The following is a 12,520-nucleotide window of genomic DNA, read 5'->3' on the forward strand; positions in this document are numbered from 1 at the left end:
TGTACCTTAGTGACAGCTTCGCCCTGAGGAGCTCCCCTCCGGAGCGTGGAGCATCCACCCCGCGTAAGTAAAGCGAAGTTGTTACAGCCACGTCTGCTCCTGAGAGCTCACACATGAACAGCTATGGCAGCAGGACTGGGATTGATGCAAAGTAATTTATTTCATGAGAACGGGGAAACAGTTGCGTATTTTCCCAGGTTAAGATGTATACTTTTTAATATATTTTGTGGAATTCTGTATCCGGTCAGAGCGCTGGTCCTAAATTTGCAGGATTAAAATTGAGGTTATGGGAAGTTGAAGGAGTAAATTGCTTGAGTGGTGCAAATACCTCTTCTCTGCCATTAGCAAAGCAAAGTTTTCTCCCTTCGGTGGGTGTAACAAGTTCTTCCTAGTAAGCATAGGAAGAGTAGACTCATTTAATTAGGATTGTACTTGTTTACTTCATTGTTACTTTAACTGGATGACTCTATTCCCCTGCATTGATTGAAGTTCTAGTTGTTAATGTTTCTCGGGTCACGCTGCCTCTGAAATACAAATCAACTAAGATTTTGGTTTCTAAAATACAGGTTCTCAAGAAGTGAATCCTTATGAGGCCACGAATCATAGAGTCACAGAATGGTTTGAGTTGGAAGGGACCTTAAAGATCATCTTGTTCCACCCCCCTGCCCTGGGCAGGGACACCTCCCACTAGAATGAAACAATCATCACTTTAGAATTGCCATAAAGCTTTACGTTTTAACGAGTTCATTAATGTAAAGAATTAATTTTAGGCCTTTAAGATGGGATTTAGAAAATAATTTTTGAATATATGAAGAGAATTATCTATTATATTAATTTGGGAGGAAATGAAATGACGACTTCATCTTCAGACGTGCTGAAGTTGAAAATGACTTTCTTCAGAAGGACCATAGCAGTGGATCGAAATGGAAGAACATCGTTCTAATTCTGATGTTTACTTTTATGTTCAACTCTAATTTGTGTTTTTTTGAAAGCAAAATGTCTCCAGATTTAAAACAACAACAAAAAATGGAATAAGGTTTTGGTGTGGAAAACATCTTGCTGGAGGCTCTAAGCTACTCTTCCAAGACGAATCTCGCTGCCCGAATCTCGCTGGCCCTGCTGTTCCAGAGAGTGGCGTTAACCCTCTGGCTTTTCAGCCACGGCGGGGGTTTGTCAGGGAATTAACTGCTTAGATAAGAATCTTTGCTTGAAGAAAATAATCAGTTTCCGAGTCTTTGTAGTTCAAATGCATACAAGGGAAAGGCTATAGATATTAGGTTGTTATTGATGACCTAAACCAGACTCTGGTTGTTTGGGGCTGTATGTAGAGCTGCCATGGTATACCTAAATTGAATATTCAGTACCAAAAGCAGAACCTGTCTGTTGTTCATCTCTTTAATTAAAAAACAAATAATATATTCATAGGATAGAGGCATTTTAACTCCAAAAGCACACTTCTGCTGGGATTCAGTTTCCCCTTCAAGGAAGCGTTGACATAAAACTTCCAGCCTGTTGTGCTGCAGCTTTCATAATGATTAATTACTGCTTCTCTGATCCACTCGGATTGTGTGAAGGAGATAATGTAAGCGCAAGCAATTAAGAAAGCCAAGAGTCTGAACTAATGCTTTGCGACGCCACGCGACTCTGGTTTCACAGACACCTGAGATTGCTGCAGTCGGATGTAACCGGGGTTGGTAGGCGGCCGTTGCGTGCCCTGGCAGCGGCTGAGCCAAGGCCCTTGCTTGGCTCCGGAAAAGGGGAGGGAAGCAAGCTCCGACCTGTGCATCTGCATCAACGCCTCTTGGAATCCAAATGCTTAAAGAAAGCTCAAGGAAGTTTTCTCAAATGAAGTGGTTTACAAGTGATAGTATGAATGTGGTATTAAAATGCTCCAAATCCTGCACGTCTCCATAAATCTTAAGTATTGGGCACCTAATTCTGCTTTAAACTGGTTTAGAAAACAAAGACGAGTAGTGTTAGCACTTTAGACATTTCTTTTGCCGAACACAGCAGCGCACCTGAGAGCACGGTGCTGACGTTGTTCAGGAACGATGGATGCCAAAGATTGGACTTGTCAGTGTAGGTCGATGTGCAGCGCTGTCACACCATCACCCTCTGGCACAGCCCCGTCACCGCTTGGGTTGTGTTCAGCATTGGGAGTCCCAGACCTGGAGTTACCGGAGGGTTCTACCATGCTAATGGCTCCACGGAGAGGTCTGGAAGATAATGTGAACTAGGGAAGCAGTTAATTTTTTCTGCCTTTGTTTGCAGACTTTCAATGTGGCAGAATCAACATTGCTAGTTGTAACTTTTTATCTGAAGAAAATGATCCTTTACTGCCTTCTCCCTGACAATTAATTATGATGATGTTTGCTGAAGGTTTCTAGAGTTGGAGTGTTACAAGCCCAGAAGGTGGCAGACTTGGGATCGATGCCTGTAGGAAATGCCGCTTCCTCTGCATTGCAAGATGCTGCGTATGGCGTTGCTGCTTGTGTTCCCTTAATCATTCTTGTTCGGCAGTTTTATTTTTTTTAGGCTAAGTATCTTTCAAAGAGGGAATTGCTGAATTTCTCCCAAACAAAAGCAGTTTCATTCAGTTCTAAGAATTTTGTTAATACAAGTTGAGCTTTTGTTCTTTCTAATTTTGGGTTGTCTTAATTAAGACACTCTGGTTCCTTTCTTTTGGAACAAAAGCTGAAATAGCAATGTCCAGCGCTAAAAGAAAACAGTTGTTTCTGTGCAGAGGGAAGCTGAATTAGGTCGCACAAGCTGCCTTTGAAAAGTGTTTGATTTTTCAGGATGAATATTCACTAATGAAACCGTCAGTACTTGTTTGTTGTAACACTCAGTGAAGCTTTATGACGTGTAAAAATGTCATCCTTGTCTCAGCTTTGCCAAGTGCCTAAAAACAAAAAAAACTCCTTCAAAATACACCAGAAAGGTGGTTGCAACTAAAAGGTGATAGGAATAATTTTGCAAATGGGAATGGTGGGCATGGGTTTTGGGAGGGCAATACATGCCTGGGCAGAGGCCCGGTAATTAATGTCGGTATCTCAACGCAGACTTAACACACGCTTTTTGGTGGCAGGGCAAACTTGGATGTTGCACTCAAGTTTAAATGACCATATTGCTCTTAAATGGTAGGATAAAGGTGGAGATGAATGTCACTTGCTTGGTTGATTAATAAAAACTGTTCTACGATGATTATGAAGCACTAAATACTACCAATTAAACCCCCTCTTTTCCAGAGGAATCAAATTATTATCCATGAAGGACTTGGTATACCGACTGTACTTTGGAGATTATTAGAAAGTGAAGATGTTCACAATTTGCCGATGGTGTAAAGGACTAAGTTCCTGTGCCCATAGGCAGAGATGGAGAAGTGGAAAAAAATCCATTTTATTAGAGATCAGTCACTGACTGCACAGAAAATCTCTTAAATCCAAAACAAAGGCAAAAGGCTCTTGGTACCTCTGCCAGGCCCAGACCTGGATTTATCCCGCTGAGGTGTGGGGGTCGGTAAGGAGAGTGATGGAGACTTTATCATCTGTGCTGTAACCTCACCGTGTGGCTCCGCTCGGCAGCTGTCGGCTGACAACACCCTCTGGCACCAAGTGTTAGTTCCTGTTGTAATGGGCAGGGTTTGAAAGGACCAGGTGGTGTATTGGCCGTTGGTGTATGTAAGAGCTTGGGGTTACTGCATTAATACTGAAATTTGTGTGCATTACGAACCTGACTTGTTGCAGGTTTATTTTCCTGGGAAGAGCACACATGCCCCAGAAAAATAGTGGATTGTCAGTAGGCAACTCTAATTAGCAGCTGTTTAACTAGCTGCATTAGGATGTGTTGAGCGATACCTTGCGATGCTGTTTTGCTGGACTGAGAAGTTGCCAGTGAAATTGGCATGATCTGAACTACTTCCAATTTAGCAAAAGCCTGTCAAAATCCTTCCAAGTCACCTTTTAGCTGAACAGAAGCACAGCACAACTATTAACAGAATGTTGTCCTATGTAAAATATTTTTAGCATGGTTTCCTCTGCTTTTGCATTTTTGCTCTGTCGTGTTCTCCCCTCCTTGTAAATAACTTGAATCTTTTTGCCAACTTCAGTAAGAAGAAAGATCTCACAGATAGCTGACAATACCAGTTGTGTGAAAATTAGTGGCTTGGCGGAGACGATAAATCCAAAGATTTCCTCTGCTTTAGGTAGGGATTGCCAAGGAAGTTTGGCGGGTTTGTCGGCAAGACGGGCCAAACAAAAATCTGTCGGTCTGCACCGATGGGACCTGGCATCGCATTTGCTTCCTTTTGCTCATGCAGCAGTTGGAGGACATAAATGGGAGCCGAGCCTGCTGTGTGCGCAAAGGGACCCTCGGGGGGGCGCGGGGTCCGTGGGCTCGGCGGTGGGGAAGGTGGGAAGAGAAGACCAAGCCTGCAAGGAATCAGGATTTATTAGTTCCGCTGTGTACAGCTCTCTGGAGTTGGGGCCATACGCACGGAGTTTATAGCCAGTGATGGAAGACTTGAAATGATTTTTCCTGTTTAAAAAAAGAAAGGAGAAAAAAAAAAAAGACCAAACTTTCCCTTGCATGTAGAAGACCCGTGTAACTAAAGAAATACTCTGCAAGGGAATGAGCCAACTAGCTGAATATAAAGTTCTGTCATATGGAATGCTGTTTGAAAAAAAAAAAGGAATATTGTTTGAACTGTTGTCATGTTAGTGATAGCTGTAAGTAAAACAAATTCACAAGCATAATTAAAAAGTGAACTTTTTGAACGTTTGCAATTCCCCACCAGAAATGCAGGGGAAGGATCGGTTTGGTTATGTTAACAACAAATGCGACATTAAAGCAGTTGAGGTCAGTTGTTTTACGCTGGCCCATTTCATCCATGGAAAGAAGGAATGCAGTGAGTGTACTTCATCTTTTTTTTTTTTTTTAAGCCTGCTAAGGGACCTTTAAAACTTTGCTTATAAAACACGGTTTATACAATTTTTCATCCTCCCCTCCAGCTTCCCACCTTCTGAAAAAATAAAAATCGGCTCTTTCCCTCCAAAGGCCTGCTGTACCCTACATGCTCCATCTCTTGCTGTAAAAACACTGGTTATCGCAGGGGCAACGCGACCATGCCCACGCACTCAGAGGGAACTAGTGTTTTCTGACTTCCTTTTCTAGGCCTGTGGGGTTTTATGGGTTTATTGGAAGAAGACTACCTTTTTTCTCGGTTTAGGCCTTTTTTTTCTTTCCCCCCTCTATTCTCTGAATAAATGTAGTGCCATGAATAAAATAAACACTGCTGTCAGTCTCTCTGCATATTTTTCAGTGTGCTTCATTATACAGGATTCTTTCAAAAGAAATATAACCCACAGTCTTGGCTGGTTCCCAGCACCATTAAAGGTCTACTGGCACTTTTCTTAAGCGTATGAGGTTTTGCTTCTATTTTTTAATAGAAATTAATTTCACCTCCCTGCTATGCAGAATGTCTGCTGCCCTTCAGCCCAGATGTGGCTGTAAGGTAACAGCCACTTGCAAATGCCCTGAAAAGGTTTTGGAGGTGAAAGGAGTCGGTGACTGCTTCATAGTGATGGAGGCAGGGGAAACGGACTAGTACACAATACCGAAGGAGATGTCAATCGCTAATCCTGGAGTAAAAGAAAAAAAAAGGTTGGTCTGTGAATGGCTCATTGTTAATAGCATATAAAGTCACGTTTGTAAATCTGCACAGTGAGGGTCTAACTAATTTTGTTGGCAGTGTTGCCTTCCTTGGTTTTGGTTTTTTTAGGGGATTTTTTTTCTTGGTTGGCTTGGTTTTGAAGGGGAAATGCTGTTTCCTGATAGTGACGGTGCAATTCCAGGAGTGACACTTTCACCTGTCCCTTAAGAGGTGAAGCCAGCCCCATCCATCCCCTTTGGGACAGGTCCTGTGGTGACCTTCTGCTCCCAGCCATGAGCCCTGGTGGCTGCCCCACGATGCTCACACGGGAGGGCAATGTGACTGTCACACAGCGTACGAGGCCTGTCGGGCTTTCCATCTATTTTCCAAAGCATAAAGGCTGTAATGCAGGTGAAGGTATTGAAAGTCCGCAGGGGCTAACGTTATAGTGTATCTGCCGGGCAGGAGTAGGGATCACTGACCCTTTCTGCTACTAGAGCTGCGCTTTTTTAACCAGAGGAAAAGCCGAGAGTTGCTCGCTGTGCTCTGTCAGTATGTGCCTGAAGCACCCCCACCAAACCTCAGGTTTGAGAAGAGGGCACTGCGCTGTCAGCCCCTGAAACCATTCTTGGATATTCGTGGAAGAAGCTTTTATAGGGTGCCCTTCAAATGAGTTTCTTTTTGTCCTCCTCTCTGCTTTTCTGGGTACTTTCCTCAGTCAATCTGACTGTGCTTTGACACCTAGCTGAGGAATTCAGTTCTCGTTGTTGTCCCCGAGGTGCCTTTATGCTGAGTGGCCTTACCCTGGGAGGCTGCAGAGTGCTCTCCAGTTGGGGATGGACATGGCCAGGTAGGAATCGTACCCTTCAGCAGCAGCCAGAGATAACTGACTCCATGACTCCCTTCTGTCCAGTTTTCCTGTTGCTTAAAGTCCATGTCAGAACTTGCAGCTTATTCCTGGTGTATTAATTCCTAACTCTGACTCAGCAAAATGATTTGCCTGCTTCCCATGCTGCTCGTGGCTACAGAAGCAAAGTCTGCATGCCACACTCCCACACTGTGAAAACGGACAATTTACTGAACTAAGGCCCTTAAAAAATCCAGATGTTTTCCTAAAGCAAGTTCTTTATTAGCTTTTTAGAATGGGGTGGGGTTTGGTGTTTTTTTTTTTTTCCTTCAACTGAAAAGTTGAGAAAAAGCTTCAGCATTTTTTACATTGAGAAATTCAAGGGGGAAAAAAGCCTCCTCTCTGATGCCAGAGTTAAACTCTAATCACCGCTCAGCTCTCTTGGAATTTGGCAGCATACCAGTGCTCCTTCCCTTTGGTAGGTCATGTGGAAATACCGGAGCGTTCTCTTAAAGAACCTCTCGGCTCTTTTCAGGTACTCGCACAGATGTAACTTTCCTGTTAGGATTCTCATTCCTTTTGCACTCTTAACTGCATTTAAGCACCATTCGTCATAAGCACCGTTCAGATCTACAAAATTTTATGTATAAACATTAAAATACTTTTAAGTGTGTTAAAGCTACATAAATGCAGCTTTAAAAATCTGGTTTAAAGTTGATTTTCCTATTCAGTTGCAATAGAATCACACCCTTTAATCTTGAAAATAAAACTTTAATGTGCTTAATGAAATGAACCCACAAGAAGTTCACAAGTTTATTGAAGGCTGTACGAAGAGCTGAGATGAAAGTTGGGCGATGAGGGTTGTTTTCTTCAGTTTGATCAGTGATAATATTTAAGATTCTCTTTCCACTGCTTTTTACAGCTAAATCACCAGTTGGTTTTAATTTATCACCACTGTCCTGGGGATTCTTTCCGATGGGGAGTTTTTAATTCTGTCAAAGCTGGCTTAACAGTTCTGTAAAACTGTAAAACCCCTCTGTGCTGTTTCTTCCTTGTTTTCACTATTCACTCATATTTTAGCTGGATATGGAATCCTCGCTGATGAATTCCACGATCTGATTAGCTTGATACTGTGGTGGCGTCTGGAATGCTGATTACTGACCTGGTTCCCCATTTCCCTAGTCCTGGTGGGCAGCCACACAATGGAACAGCAGCCCGTGCTTGGAAAGCTTACGAACTTGCAAAAACAAAGTTATCTGAAAGCAACGTGATCTGCCTCGGATGAATGCGGTGACCTTTTTACTGGATCAATACTTTTATTTACATATTAAACGTAGACATTTTTTTTCCTTCAAGTGCTACAGAGCAGGCTGAAAAGGTGCCGTATCAGGCAAGAATGTGTGTAAAGGATTCCTTTGTTAAGTGTTGGCAGCAACCTCGTGAGCCCTTGCCAAGTCTGTCCAGCCCACCCACCCATCCAGGAGGATGCCAGAAAATCCCCCAGTAAGGCTTGGTACTGGCGTGGGGCCCTTTAGAGCAAGGGGGGGCTGTACAGAGCAGGGTGTCGAGAGGAGCACCATGGCCACAGATGGTGATGCCAATACCCCACTGCCCCAGGAGCTGCCTGGAATGGCCATGAAATCCTGGCCAGCGACACCGTCAACAGGCTCCCTGAAAACATGCCTCGCAACTGTTCAAACAACGCTGCCCATAGAGCAGAGAGAACACTTACTGTGCTTTCACTGCCTAGGCAATTAGCTCGCTAAAGAACAGAGGGGTTTTGGTGTGTCTGTACTTAGTGGTGTTCTCAAAATGCTCTACTGATTTTAAATACATTTAAACTTTGTGTCCTCTGCTAAGCTATTAAAGAGTTTGCTGAAGGCTGCGCAGAAGGCAGTGGCAATGCCAAAAACCAGAATCAAGATCTCTTATCACCTAGCCTTTTTCTTAAATCACTCAACCATCCCTCCCTTTGTCCTTCACTTGCCTTCTGCAATGCCACCTTTTGATTCTCCTTCAACGTACTGATGTGTTTTGGTTAGAACTGCAAAAAATCATTAAAATAACGTTCACTGGATGTTTCAAAATTTTTTTCATTATTTCGACTCCTGCATTTGCATTATTAGTTTTCTAGAACGGCTACAGCAGTCCCTCAAAACAAAGGTTAGATGTCTCTGTAGGTAAACGTGGATAACCTGTATTCCTGAAACAGCTGTGGAGCCTTGAGTTAAAAAGAATCCAGAGAAGCTCTCATAAGTGGCAACCACCTACCCATGACATTCCTGCAAGAAAAGGAGCTTTGTGAGACTTCTGGCTTCCCTGGAGTTATAAAAGAACTGAAATAAGAGACTGTAAAAACCTATTAGTCCACCGTGGCCAGCCCAGTGCCAATGCAGGACTTCCCCCTTACATTTATGATTTAATATTGTTCGGCTAATTTCATGTGACCCAAGCAAGAGAGTTTCCATCCTTCTCTATGCCATGCTCATGTTTTCTTCTTATATTTTTTCCTTTTCCTGTCATTTGCCTTTCACCAGAGGGCAATGTTTTTGTTTCTTCAACACGTCTCCCAGCTCTTCATCTTGCCTATCAGCCTCTCCCAGCCCCAGGATGTACCAGAGCGGCTATGGGAAGACTTCTATGGGCTGCATACTGCCAACAATGCCTCCAGTTAACCAAGCAAGGACTGCTAAGGGTAGACAAAACCCCAACTCTTTCCCCATCCAGGGTTCTTGGTTTGCTCTGAGTCTGTCTCTTTGGCCTTACTTTTTAGGGTCTACTTGTATGGAGGCCTAATAAAAGAAGAAAAATCTCTTTAAATTAAAAATCACGTGGTACTGGGCAGAACCCTCTAAAAGAAGAAGTTTTAAAGGGGCTTCAAGAGAAATGAAAGGGAGAGGTGAAGCAAAACACAGAGGTGACTGGAAAGGAAATCACAAGGTTGATAATCTACAGTGTTCATGGAAAACAGAAAAACTGCAGCGGTAAGAAAGACTCTTGGAGGCCCGAGGCAGATGCTGGAAGGACTGATACACATGAAAGTCCTGTACTAGTGATGTGAAAGAGGAGAAAATTGTGCAGCCTGTCCGTGACAAGAACAGGAGCAGGAACCTGGCTGATGAAGATGGCAGGTCACAGGATGCAACACCGAACACCTTGACTTTCAGCTCCATCTGTGGTACACAGCAGTCGTCTGCCCCCCTCCACGTTAAACAATGCTTCTCCGGCTGCAGTAGATACACCTGTGTTTGCCAGATTATGTTGTGATTTCTCCTTGTTTATGGTGACACAGCAAGAGGTATAATAGCTCCAAAAAGTGATTCAGAGCCTGTCAGAGCTAACCATTTACTTGGAAAACTTCACTAAGAAACACTGTAAAGCGTAATTTAACGCTCAGGGGAGAACACGCCGAGGGTTTCCAGCACGGGAACGCCGGCGGGCGCAGCCTGAGCGCGCCGCGCACCTCCAGGGCTCAACTCCGCCGCGCGAACACGCTTTGAAACGCCCGTACCGCTTTCCCAGTGCAAACATCAACGCGTTTTGAAGCACCCCGCAGTCAGGAAGCTTTTAAGGCCGCAGACCTTTCATTCCCCCTGGTGTCACCCCGCGGGGGCACCGACGGCGGTGGCCAGCGCCGGGGCAGGTGGCGAACGCGGGGCGGTGCGGGGCCGGCGGGCGGTGCGGGGCGGGCGCTGCCCGGGTTCTCCCCGCCTTTTCCGCTGGGCGCAGGGGGCGGAGCAGCGGCGGCATCGCCGGTGGGAGCCCAGCCGCCCTGCCGGGAGCGAGCGGCGGGCTGCCCGCGCCACCGAGGGGCTGAGGGCGGCCCGGCGGTCTCGTCCCAGGCACAGGCCGGCCCGGGCGGTCCCTCCGCCGCCGCCGCCTCCGCCTCCTCCTGCGCACCGCCCCGCGGCATGCTGCCCTCCCCGCGCCGCCCCGCCTGAGGCGGGACCGGGGCAGCCATGCCGCCGGCGCTCCGCTAGGTGAGCGCGGCGCGGCTCGGGCCGGAGCTCCGCGGCCGAAGCTCCTCCGCAGCCACCGGCGCCATGAGGAACGGCGATGACCTGGAGGGCTTCGACGGCGAGGCGTCCAGCACCTCCATGATCTCGGGGGCCAGCAGCCCCTACCAGCCCACCACCGAGCCCGTCAGCCAGCGCCGCGGGCTGGGCGGCCTCCGCTGCGACCTGGACTACCTGCGGGGCACCTTCGGCAGGATCAAGCTGGCAGAGGTGGTAGGTACCGCCGGCGGGGAGCGGCCCCGCGGGAGAGACCCACCCCCTTTCCCTCCCCAGCCCCCGGCGGGCTCCTTCCCCCGCGGCGGGGAGCGGGGAGGCCCGGCGGCGAGGTGCGTACCTGCGGGCGGGGCGCCTGGCGGCCGCCCAACCGTCCTCCATTTCAGGCGGCCGGGAGCGCCGTGTCACCCGGCGCCGAGGAGAGCGGTCACCGCCGCGGCGGTGGGGCTTCTGTCAGCCCCGGCCCGGCCCGTAGCTCCCCGACGGCGGGTTTCGGGTGTCCGGAGCTCAGGTGGTGTGCCCGGCCCGGCCTCCATTACGGCGGGATTTGTAGGGGCTGTGCCGCTTGACTTCGGTGAAAGATTTACCTCAGCGTGCGCGCCAGGTTCTGCCCGCGCCCGCGGAGCGCTGGGGCGTTAAAAAACCCCACCTCTGCGGGCCTTGTATAGGTTTAAAAAAAAAGAACGGCAGCTTCTGAGTACATAAAAATACTTCAGTTTAAGTATTAAATGTTCGTTCGGTTTGTTGGGCTTACCGCGGAGAAGCCTGGGAGAGCCGTGTGGCCGTGGCTGGAGACAGGCGCCGGGCCTGACCCGGGGAGGCCGTGAGGCGCCTGGCGGCGCGGGCAGCCGTGTGCCGGCCGTGGGGTGAAGTGTGCCTGTGTCCGGGCCCTGGGGGCAACCACCGTGTGTCCTGAGCCTCTGTCCCTCGGGGAGAGCCACGCCATGGGGGCAACCACCGTGTGCCCAGCTGTGAGGTGAGGTGTGTGTCCTGGTCCGGTGTCCCTCGGGGAGAGCCACGCCATGGGGGGGGGGGGCACCATGGTTCCAGCTGTGAGGCGAGGCACGTGTCCTGGTCCGGTGTCCCTCTGTGAGAGCCAGACGCTGTTGGAAGCACCTGAGGTGTCCAGGTGAGGAGCTCAGGCCTGGGCTGTCCTTAGTGGGTGCCTGCACAGTATTTGCTTATGGGCCTGCCTGTAACAGGCTGAAGTTCTCTTAAGTGTGCAGAGTAAAAGAAAAGAAACCCAGAGAAAAACAAACCCCCAAACCCACTTTTTTCCATCCTGAAATAAAACGTGAGCTGTGTTTGTTCATGTACCTTGAACAGCTAAACAGTCCATGCAAGGCTTAGAGCACCATAGCAGCTAAATGTGTAGTAGCACCCTAAGTGTTCTGTTAGTTTTTCTGTTGATGATGCTGATGTTTGTCTTTGTCTGATCCACTTTCAAGGTCACTTTGGTACTAGTATTTTTTTAAATCAGTAAATGTGTTTTTCAGGATATTTTAAAATAAGTATTTATGAACATGGTGGTAAGCTTGAAATAAATTTTTAAGTACTTTCTTACTGGGTGCTACAGATTGTTTTCCCTTAAAATGGGTGAGTTCTTTGAGGACTGTGATGGCAGGAACACTTTAGCATTTCATATTTATACGACTTCAGCACTTAAAACCACTGCTGGTTAGTACAAGACAAAGCTTGCACATACAGGTTTCATGTAAAATACATCCAAAATAGCCTAGATTCAACAGTTACACAAGCTTATAGAGGACTGTGGTGATGAATCTATGATCACTTTTTATGAATACCCAGTAAAATCCAGGATTTGAAAGTGTGATTTGTTTTCTTCTCATCTTGGTCTAGGACAGAGTCTGTGGTCTGCAAGTGGTAGCAATGAGTGTGTTACCCGAGTAGTTTAATGAATAGTTGTATTTGCATTATGTGTTTTCAGGACTCAAGCCAAAGAATCTGTCATCACTGCGCAACATCTACCTGTCTTTGAGCTGTTAAAAACGG

At 47.0% G+C, this 12,520-nt stretch overlaps 1 protein-coding gene across 1 annotated transcript in view; it reads left to right on the forward strand.

Annotated features, from left to right (window-relative positions):
* Nucleotides 1-10,221: 10,221 nt before the first annotated feature.
* Nucleotides 10,222-12,520, forward strand: part of CMTM4 (CKLF like MARVEL transmembrane domain containing 4) — a 38,898-nt gene continuing 36,599 nt past the window's right edge. Inside the window, exon 1 of the mRNA XM_063334631.1 lies at nt 10,222-10,726. Coding sequence (XP_063190701.1) covers nt 10,541-10,726 — 186 coding nt within the window. The 5' untranslated portion in view covers nt 10,222-10,540. The remainder of the gene's footprint in view (nt 10,727-12,520) is intronic.

The sequence above is a fragment of the Chroicocephalus ridibundus genome, chromosome 4 (assembly GCF_963924245.1).
Source record: "Chroicocephalus ridibundus chromosome 4, bChrRid1.1, whole genome shotgun sequence".
NCBI classification, from domain to species: Eukaryota; Metazoa; Chordata; class Aves; order Charadriiformes; family Laridae; genus Chroicocephalus; species Chroicocephalus ridibundus.